At 34.5% G+C, this 11,584-nt stretch overlaps 1 protein-coding gene across 1 annotated transcript in view; it reads left to right on the top strand.

Moving 5' to 3' along the window:
* The first annotated feature begins 253 nt into the window (after nucleotides 1–253).
* MSRB3 (methionine sulfoxide reductase B3) overlaps nucleotides 254–11,584 on the top strand; it is a 117,294-nt gene continuing 105,963 nt past the window's right edge. Inside the window, exon 1 of the mRNA XM_012720571.1 lies at nucleotides 254–375. Within this exon, the coding sequence (XP_012576025.1) occupies nucleotides 300–375 (76 nt within the window). The 5' untranslated portion in view covers nucleotides 254–299. The remainder of the gene's footprint in view (nucleotides 376–11,584) is intronic.

Below are 11,584 nucleotides of genomic sequence, written 5' to 3'. Positions count from 1 at the left end.
TCTTTTCTCAACTTCTTGCAAAATGTGTTCACAGATTACATTGCTATTACATGTGTGTATTTTATTAGTAAAATATAAATAAGTTTGGGTTGAAAGTAAGCCTGCCATCTGACAAATAGACACTTGAGATTTATTAACACTGTGTGTGTACAGTTCCAGATAAAGCTGTAGCCATCAATTGTGCAATGAATGCCTTTAATCTTTGTGATGTTTTAATTTGTTTTTGTTTTCTTTTTTCTCCTACTTAGCTCTTGTCCCTGTTTTTTGCCTCTCGTTTTATTGGTGAAGATATCACAGTGATGTCTGCATTCAACCTGCTGCATTTGGTGACAAAGAGCCAGCCAGTAGCCCTCCGAGCCTGTGGGCTTCCCTCAGGTTGCTACTTCTTGTACTCTATACCTAATGAGGGCGCTGGTCCGGGTGGGTGTTTCTGCTGCAGGAAATGATACACCATAATGCTTTGCTAAATTTTGTTTTCTTTGATTTGGAACCTAACTTGAAGATGGAAATTGGTTTGAAGTCACCTCCTTACTTTTAGAAACATTAATTTCCACAACCTTAAAGACTTTGGAAACATTGTCCAGTTTTCTGGCTCAGTGTATAATTGTCACTAATATTTCATGATCTCTTCTTGTTTTGTAATGCCTACTACATATTTGAAAATCATAATGTTCATGAAAGTCTGGTAGTCTTATAAGAAACTGTCCCACATCACAAAAAGGATAACTAAAAATGCTTTTAATTTCTCATGTGACTATTCATTTAGAGAAAAAAAAATCAACAGCTTTAATATAGTAGTGTAGCTTATTTATTGCAGTTAAAAAGAAAAGTATTTTATTTAACAGTGATGGAAATATAATTGACCCTTGAATTACATAGGTTTGAGCTGCATTGCGTCCATTTATGTGTCAACTTTTTTTTTAACAAATATGATAAAAAGTTACACTATCATTAAATCCAGTACTGTACTATAAAAGCTATTTTCCCTTATTTTTCTTAATTGTATTTTGTCTATTTTATTGTAAGTATACAGCATACAATATCTATAGAATACAACATATGTGGTTAATAGGCTATGTTATAGGTAGGCTTCTTAGTCAGTAGCACAGTATTGGTAGTTAACTTTTTGGGGAGATAGAAGTTCTACATGGATTTTCAACTATGCATTGTGCAGGTGTTACACCTAAACTCTTGTGTTGTTCAAGGGTCTTATACAAACAACTGATATACTATGTGTCAAGTAGTTCTTAAGTTAGAACCACCACACATTAAAAAATGTGATTTTAAGCATTTAGTTTAGTTTAGATTTTAAGCATATAGTATAGTATTTTAATTTTATATAAAAATCCCGATGTGATCGATGTGATACTTTCTGTGATTATTGTCAATATTATTTATAGCTTTATTAATGTACGTAACTCCATTCCTGTATTGTATAGTGAAATTAATTCCAATGTGTCAGGCGTTGGGATTCAGTATTAACTGTGGTGCCAGGCATTTGTGAAGCAGTGAGTGGTAAACAAGATTAAGTTGATTTCTGTAATCAGTATGATGTCAGATGGAACTTTGTGAGAACCATTGAACCAGGTGAAAAGACAAGTTGGAAGTATTTTTGCAGTGGGGTGTCAGGGTTCCCTGGGGAGAATGGGTCCAAGTCTTTGCTTAGGGGGAGGAAATTCTGGAAGGGGAGGGAAGGTCTCTGAACTTAAGGAGGGGTCCACAGAAGATACAGTTCTATAACTGAATTTCAGTCTATAAGCAGCAGCTGGACACCCCAAGAGGAAGGGCAAAGCACGGAGATTGAAGGAGCAAGGTATTTTTAGAGAAATGCAAGTTTTTGTTTTGTTTTTTTTAAGATTTATTTATTTATTCATACAGAACTGGGGTATAGGCCAGAGGCTCAGGGGCGGTGAGAGGCTTCACCAGAGACAGAGTGGGGAGCAGAACAGGCAGATCTATGAAGTACACTGCTGACGGGAGCAGCGAGCGGGTCAGGAGAGGTCTGCCACGCCATGTGGTCACCTCTGGGGCAGGCGGGAATCGAACTCATGCGGAAGTGGCTTTAGCTTCTCAGTGCTGTGCTTTAACCCGCTGCGCCACCAGGGAGGGCCGAAATGCAAGTTTTTAATATGACTAACTTGAGTAGATGAAGGCAAGTAGAAAAGCTGAAGGTAGGCAAACTTGATGAAATATTTCATATGATGTTTTAAAGAAGTTCAATCTCAGGGTAGGACTGATGAGGCAATAAGTTGACTTGAATTGCATTGTATAAGGTTTATTGATTATATGATGGAAGGTCAGTGCTGGTTCTAGATAGGCTGTGAAGCTGCTGGAGTGGCAACTAAGTTTGGACGGAGGATTGGACATTTGTCATAAAGCTGTATTTGATTAGTAAACATGCTATAAAAATAGATTTTATGTTTATTTGTAGTGACTTGAGATGCTAATGAAGTTTAATTAATGTGTGGAGGGCCCAACTACTCTTCTCAATACCGGTGCTTTCCTCACTCCACCATTCCCCTGTAGTGCCACCAGACTATGTTGGCTGGGTTTGCAGCTGGAGGACTCTTGTAGTGCTGAGAACCTTAACAGTTGTCATCATTACAGTAGATTTAGATAAAAGGGAATGGATGAACCAGAATGAGATTCCGGTTGTAGAACTGACAATGTTTATCTGTTGAATTACGTATGAGGGACAATAGCCAGGATAGTCCTTGTATCATATGGAACTTCTTCATAGCCATATTTCCTATAACAGTTGTCTTGTTCATATATAACCATGTTTTCCTTTGGAAAAAAAGCCCTAATGTGTGACGACACCAGCAAATTCTTTTAATAAATTTGCTCTTTTTTGAAGAGGCTAAGTAATTTTAGAAACAATGTATTAATTAACAGGGCATTCCTTGAGACATGACAATCGTGAATTAAAAGGTTTCACAAAATTGTTTAATTGAAATATGTCTTTAAATTTTGATAAACACATGACCCAAAGAAAAATCCACCAGTGCTGATCATTTTTAAGGAGCAATCATTATAGTACAGCTCTTAAGCATGCCAGTTCTAGAGTTTTGACTGTATTTGAAATTGAACTGTCATTTAACTGGCCATGTAACTTGGCATTCTTGGGGATAGAATAGTACTATGGGTATAGAATCGTACTCATCCAGAAAAAGTTCCTGTGAGAAAGAAATAGATTAGGATGTGAAAAGTACTTATATCAGTGGCTGCCATGTAGTAAACACCATTTGTAAATGCTCATTAATTTCACCAAATATATCTGCATCTACATATTTATTTTTGTATTTTTCTAGTACAATAGATTTTTAAAAGCATAAATATGTACATATTTAACTATTTCTAACTTAAAAAAATTATTTATGCATACAGAACTGGGGTACAGACCAGAGGTGCAGGGGCAGTGAGAAGATTCACCAGAGATAAAGTGGGGAGCAGAACAAGCACATCGAGAAGTACACTGCTGAGGGGAGCAGTGGGTGAGACAGGAGAAGTCTGTGCCATGTGGGTCGCCTCCAGGGCTGGGGTAGAACTTGCACTGAAGCCATTGAGGTTTGCTTGCATTGCTGTGTCCCAAACGACTGCACCACCAGGGAGGGCCCTATTTCTAACTTTTAAAAAAACTTTTACTTTTTACTTTACTAGGAACCACAGATATACTTTGATAAATAGCCATCTGAATTTGTTGTTTTGATTCCTTTATTTTACATATATGTCTGCTAACCCACAATTCAAGTCCTGTAAATATACAGCACATTTTTTAAATTCTTATTTTTTGTATTGATGGAAGTTCAGAAAAGTTCTCTTTCTTGGGGCATGTAAGCCCATTTTGGTTTGATAAATGAAATGACTAGATAAATATTACATAATTCCTTGGCCTTTTAAGCATCCCTTACTCTTTAAAGTGTTAATGAAAGTCAGTCTTCCAGTTTCTACATATTTTATAAATTAAATCTTAATATTTGATATCTATTTCCTTAATTGAATTTTACCCCTAGTAATAGAGAAATGTTAAAGATGTAACATTAACTGAAAAAAAAAATTGTGAAACAAACCATTTAAAGCTTGAACTCTAAAGATGAAATTGAAGTGAGGTAATAATCCTTATTACCTCATACAAGTAGAGGGGAAAGAGTCCAAAATTGGAAATATAGGAAATTAATGAGAAGGTTTGAAGCCTTGCTTTACTTTGCTGTTTCTTGATATAAATCCATTACTTTTTGCTCCCTAGCTAGTATCCTACTAACTAGGTATTTATTCAATGCAAAATAATTCCAGAACTAAAAAAAAAAAAAAATTGGAACAGGTTCTAGAAGGATCTTAATGTTGATTATAACTGGATTGACTTATATGAAGGCCATTTCTCAAAAGTGATGTATCATTTTTCAGCTTTGACTTCATTCTTATTTTTTAAATAAAATACCACTTTAATTTAGAACCTATTAAGTGCATCTGAGTTATGGTTCACTCTTGTTCATAATTAAAGGTATTTATTTTTCCTCTCAGAATTTCTTTTTAATTTTCCATAACAGTTTCTTTTATGTATTAAAGAGAGCACTGGCTTAGGAGTCAGAGAACTCCTAACTCAAGGTCATTAACTTGTTTGACCTTGAACATATCAGCAAATCTCTGTAATTCACACTCCCTTTACCTATAAGATTAAGTATTTGATTTACATAATCTGTTCAGTTTTGAAATTCTGTGATTTTATTACCTGTAATTTGTTTTCAATTTTGGCTTTGACTCAATCAAATCTTAAAACTCAGTACTAATTAATGTCTTGGAATTTACAAAAAACCTTCTAGGTTGTAGTGTAATTAATGTCTTGGAATTTACAAAAAAATCTAGGTTGTAGTGGGAGGACAGAAATATTTTCCATATATGAACATTAGAATTCCTTCCCTCTAAATCGCCTGAAGTCTTATCTGAGGAGGGATTAGGAAGCACAATTTTATACATAGTTTCAGAGGTTGATAAAAATTATGTCTAGTTGTAGTGTAGACTAGATACCATGGTAGCTTTCCGCCAAGTAAGAGTATTTGTATAAACAGCTGTAATTATTGTTAAACTTTCCTCTAGCATCACACACATAAAATATGGATGTTACTGCCACTTGACTGTAGTGGTATATTAACACTGTTCATGAACTGAAGAGCCACATGGCTGTTAGGTGGTTTGTAAAATACTGTATCATAATATTTAAATGTAGAAAATAGAAGATTTAAAGGCAGATATTTTGCAAATGGTGTTTCTAAGTCATAGAATATTATGTTTTACTAGAACCCTCGATGCATCAGGGATTATGGCTCCAGAGCTTAACACAGTGCCTGGCACTAGATAAATATTTGTTAAATGAATGGATAAACATTTGGAATGTTAACATGTAGATGAAGTGACAGGCTTAATGGTGTAAATTTATTGGGACTCTTTTGTAAGCGAAGATTGAAAGTAAAGCTCCTACTTTGATTGCCTTTGAATATGTATTGTGTAACACAACTTATCCTCTCTTTTTTCACTTTATTGCATTAATACAATATTAGTGGATAGCTTAGGTGTGAATCATTGAACTAACAAAAAATGATAATATGGATGTATGTTATTCAGATTTTCAATTTGAGTTTTGCTAGTAGATAAACTGTTTTAAGAAAGGAATATTAATTATGTTTTGTACTGAACATGAGAATTAAGAATTCTGGATCTCTTTTGATCACTTTCCTCTGAAGTAAATTAATATTATTTTTTATGCTTTAAAATCTGCATTTTTAAAGAGAAAATACTGAGATACACATCAAAGCAACATCCATAAGTAAGAAATATTACTATGCAAGTTTGAGCTGACAATAATTCCTTTTTTTACTTTTAAAGATTTATTTATTTATGCATACAAGTCAGAGGTGTGGGGGGTGAGAGAATTCACCAGAGACAGAGTGAGGAGCAGAACAGGCAAATTGGTGAAGTACACTGCTAAGGGGAGCAGCGGGTGGGTCAGGAGAGGTCTGCTATGCCATGTGGTCACCTCCCTGGCTGGGGATCAAACTGTGCTGCAGTGGCTGTGATAGCTTCATAGTGCTCTACTTTAACTTGTTGTGCCCCCCCAGGAAGGGCCCTGACAATAATTCTTAATTGCACCTGATCAAAATTTTTACTTTAAAAACTATTAGTGTGCTGCTTTTGACCTAATGGATAGATTAGTTTCTCATTTATTTTTCAAAACCTGTTTGGCTCATGAAAAGATAAACCATCTCCAAAATTCTTTGATTAAAACTATGGCTCTCATTCAGAAAATATATATGTGCACCTATACAAGTTTTCATATAATTTCAGGATTTTTTGATTACATATTCTGAAACCTTCAGGAAGAACCCTTTGACTGCAGGGCCAGAATCTATGTTTTGAACAACACACATGAAACTTACACAAACATTCTGATCAGAACACAGTGTATTTGACTTTTGTATTGATATCACCAATGGAATTCAGCTACACCATTTTTTTTTTTATTTTAAAAATATATTCATCATACCATCCTTCATTTTTGTACAATGTATGGTTTCCCTGTGAAATTCCCACCAATTCACCTGTGCACCATCACCATAGTTACTTGTGTGGTTCCCACCTGTTTTGACCCTTCTCCCTCCTTCTTCCCTGCAAAATGTCTCTGATTTATAGTTGCTTATTGATTCTGAGTTTAATTTATTCTTCCCCCCATCCCTTATTTTGTACCTCTGTATTCCTCTTATAAGCAAAACCATCCAATATTTTCCTTTCTCTTTTTCTTTCTGGCTTATTTTATAGAACATACTCCCTTCCATCCATCTTGCTGTCAGTGGCATTAATTTATCTTGTTTTGATTGCTGAGTAATATTCCCGTTTGTATGTATACCACATCTTCTTGATCCAGTCATCTATTTTTGAGTGTTTGGAATGTTTCCACATCTTACCTATTTCAGATAGTGCTGCAATAAACATAGGGGTGCAAATGTCCTTTTCTTTTCTTTCTTTCTTTTAAAAAGATTTATTTATTCATACAGAACTGGGATACAGGCCAGAGGCACAGGGGCAGTGAGAGGCTTCACCAGAGACAGAGAGGGGAGCAGAATAGGCAGATCGATGAGGTACACTGCTGAGGGGAGCAGTGGGCGGGTCAGGAGAGGTCTGCCACGCCATGTGGGTCACCTCTGGGGCAGAGGATAGAATTTGCACTGAAGCGGCTGCTGCCAGCTTTCAGTGCTGCGTCCTAACCTGTTGCGCTACCAGGAGGGCCCCACAAATGTCCTTTTCAATTAATATTTTTGTGTCCTTTGGGGTAGACTCCTAAAAGTGGGTCATATGAAGGGTCCATTTTTAGTAGTCTGAGGAATCCCCACACAACCTTTCATTGTGGTTGGACCAGTTTGCATTCCCATCAGCAGTGTAGTAGAGTTCCTTTTTCTCCATATACTCACCAGCATTTGTTGTTGCTAGTTTTTTGTTTTGTTTTTTTTTTTTTTTACTTCTTATTTTGAAATAATTTTTTAAATTTTCCATCTTTTTTTTCATCTCAGTTATAATCCCATGGGCTTCCCATCACCAGATGACCTGTGTGCCATCACCATAGTCCAATGCACTTCCCCCCTCCAAACCTCCCCCTCCCCATTTTTTATCCTATTCCCTTCTCCAGCCCCATAAAATGTCTCTGGTATATAGTTGTTCATTATTATTATTTCTTTCTCCCCTGGTCCTTTATACTCCTGCTATGAGTGAAACCATCTGTTATTCTTTTTCTTTCTGGCTTATTTCACTAAGCATGATCCCTTGCAGCATGTTGCTGCAAAAGGCATGAGTTTATCTTTTTGATTGCTGAATAATATTCCATTGTGTATATGTACCACATTTTTTAATCCAGTCATCTACTTTTGAGCATTTGGGTTGATCCCATGTCTTTCCTATTGTAAACAAAGCAGCAATAAACATGGGAGTACAAGGGTCTTTTTGAATCAGTGTTTTTTGGGTAGATACCTAGGAGTGGGATTGCTGGGTCATATGGAAGGTCCATTTTTAGCAGTTTGAGAAAATCCTCCAAACAGTTTTCCATTGTACTAATTTGCATTCCCACTAGCAGTGCAGGAAAATTTCTTTTCTCCACATCCTCGCCAACATTTATTGTTGCTAGTTTTTTTAATATGTGCCATTCTCACTGGTGTAAGGTGGTATCTCACTGTGGTTTTTATTTGCATTTCCTTGATTACAGGTGATGTTGAACATTTTCATATGCCTATTGGCCATTTGCATTTCTTCTTTGGGGAAGTGTCTTTTTTTTGCTCTTCCCATTTTTTGGACTGGATTGTTTGTTTTTGTTGAGTATCCCCCTGAGCTCTTTATAAATCTTTGTGATCAGTCCTTTATCAGCTGTATTGTGTGGAAAAATTTCCTTCTAATATGTTAGATGTCTCTTTGTTTTGGCTACTGGGATTACATCAAAGAGTTCTTACATATTAATCTTGCCCAATATTTTTGGTTGTTTGCATTTAATTGAATGGTATTCATGTTTTCCAGTAGATGGCACTAGATTTACATTCTTTCACAGCATGAAAGCGTACCGATATCACTAGCACATAGGTGCATTGTGAAAACTTAAACAAAAGTATGTAAAGAATATCTAGATAAGAACATATGGATTTACAAACCACGAATTTTTCTGCTTATATAATGTTCAAACAATATTTGTAGAGTGTAAAACCTTTTTCCATTTTCAGTAGGATTCCAACTTCCTATGCTTGGACATCTCATTGAAATTTTCTTTCATGTGTAGACTTTCTATAAACTAAAACAAGTTTTCATAAATTAACTTATCTCATATCCAAAATAGATGATTTAACAGTAATTTATAGTTTTATATGCAACTAAATTTTCTTCAGCAGACCACCCAAGAATTAAAGAAAATTTCACATTTTGTCTTGCTGTTGTGTTTTGAATTTTCATAAAATACTGAAAAATGTTATTAATTTAACATGTTGACTGTTAAGTATAGTTTCTACATAAATTAAAATATTTTCAGAAACTAAGAAAAAATATATTTAAAGTGTTGATTTGATTATTCTGATAGTTATTTTTTTCTGAAACAAAATATTCTAAAATGTTAATGTTGAAAGTTGTATGGCATCAAATTACCACACTGAGTTTTAAAATTATTTGTACACAAAGTTAAATTGTATAAATCAACACATCTGTATGAATAAGGTGTTGGGCATATGTTTTACTAAATGTGAATTTTGTTATTATGTTAAATATGGAATAAATTTTTATATTGTGCACTAATAACAATAAAATACCTAGATATATTTAGTAGCAATAGTGATAAATAGGGCATCAACAAACACTAAAAGTTTTTGTTTTGAGAAATTCACTAGTTAATTTACAGTGACCTAAATATAAATATAAAGCATTTTATGAGTTCTGAAAGCAATTAATTCTATAGGGTTATATTAGCTAGATAATATGGACTTTTGGGGAACCTTAGAAGTAGTGTTATTAGATGTTCACAACAGTGTTACCTAACTAGTCATAGAAGAACTTATTAAAGTGAGCCAGCTTGTGCTCTTAAAAATACATGTTGAATGAAGAAATGAATCATGAGTGATAACTCACTAAGACTCAACCGATGTAGAGGCTAGATACTTGATGAAATTTCATTATCAGTCTTTTCTAGTTTGTAGCTTGATCTTAAATGTTTCTTTAGAGATTAATTTTTTATAACTCCCTTTGCCTAGATACGTTTTAATTTAAAATGCTTTAAATAGATTTTATCTAGCTGCAATGGTAAATTCTGTCTCATTACTTTATTTGCCTTTGAATTTCAAATCATATTTGAAAATTGAAATGGAATTTCTTTATTTCATTTCCCTATTTTTTCACACTTGTATATTTGCAGTTGTATTAATCACTTAAAAATGTATATTACAAAAGTTACACAAAGATAGTGTTTTGTAAGAAAGATACACTTACAGAATTTAAATTTACTCATTAACTTGTAGTAAATATTTACTTCAATCTTAAATATATTTATTGTTTTCAATCACAGAATTGCAAGCACAGAAGGGGATGATAATTTAAATCATTAGATTATCAGAATTTTAAGCAAGCAAAGAAAATGCAGAACTCTTTACTTGTAACTTTTAAGGTTTTGTTTGTTTTGTTGCAGAAATGAATGTTGCTCATAGAATAATATAGTTGTTGATACTCCATTTTGATTGACATTTTAATACCTCTTGTACAGATTTCAGATAATATCACATCAAGTCTCAGAGCTTACTGTTGTGTTGGTATTGATGAAGAAACAGACTGGTAGTTTAATTTGTATTTACTACTCTATTTTTACCATCAACTTATTTCATGCCCCCAGGAAATCTGTTTTCTACCTTTTTTTCCTATTATTCATCTGTAAACTGAGAATGACACAGCTTTCTTGTTAAATCTCCCACAATTAAATATAACCCTCACTTGTTAATGTTATCTGACATTTTCCAGAAATTTATTCTGTACAACTTTAATTCCTGTTTGTAAAACAGAATAAACTGAGTAAATAAAAATAAAAAGGGATGGGGGCCATCAATTTAGTCTGGGAAAAGGGATGTGTTTAGTTAGCCAACATTTATTTTAGGAAAATCTTTGGTTCCTGCAAGAAAAACTCTGGAAAGGCAGAGAATTTTTTTTTAGATCTATTTAGTTCACTATCACCTTTTTACAACTAGAATTGTATGGTCACATAACTGACGTGCCACAAAGATTTGTAGAATGAATAAATGAATGGTTGTGAATGGTGGTGTCATCTTATGTATCAAAACGGCATCACATCATAAGTGATTTGATTGCTTGTCTTTAAAGAATGTGTATCCTAATAAGAAAGATGCAGGTTTTGTTATCTATAAGATGAAAGGAGTTATGCACTTGCTGGTTTTATGATTCTATATAAACACTTCTTCTTTTGCTTTACTATGGAGAGAGGCAGTAAAAGAAGTGGGAATGTGCTTATGCTCAGGATAGCAGACTGGCTTCTTGGAATAGAATTTGAAGCAATGATAGTTTTTCTGAAACATGTTGGAGAGATGCATAGATGTAATTAATAGGAGGTGGGAGGGATGGGAATTAGTGGCATGGAGGTAGAAATGGACCATGGCCATTATCTGTTAAGTGAAAAGATGACATCTCAAAGTACAGCAGAGCATGGGTTCAAGAGAGAAATGTAATAAATGAATAAATCAAATAAAGCAAAGCTGCAGACAAGAAAACCTGGCCCTCATTAGCCAGGTGTGTGATTATGTCAGGTAACTTCTTTGTGCCTTGGTTTCCTCATTAGGACTTTTGACTAGAAGTGCTTGGTTTTCCCAAATGGGGAGTACCAGTTACTCTTAACAGTGATCCTGTCATCAAATTGAGAAGTTTTGCATACTGTATTTTACAAATTCTGAGATGTAGTGGTTTTCATTTTGTCATGTAGGCAGTCAGGATGTAGCTTAAAAAGTGATTAGAAAAGGCCCTCCCTGGTGGCGCAGCGGGTTAAAGCACAGCACTGAGAATCTGAAGCCACTTC

This window comes from Condylura cristata, unplaced genomic scaffold, assembly GCF_000260355.1.
Source record: "Condylura cristata isolate star-nosed mole 26May11 unplaced genomic scaffold, ConCri1.0 scaffold00004, whole genome shotgun sequence".
Classification (NCBI taxonomy): domain Eukaryota; kingdom Metazoa; phylum Chordata; class Mammalia; order Eulipotyphla; family Talpidae; genus Condylura; species Condylura cristata.
Note: the sequence above shows the minus strand (reverse complement) of the source record. Positions and strands in the feature narration are given on the sequence as shown.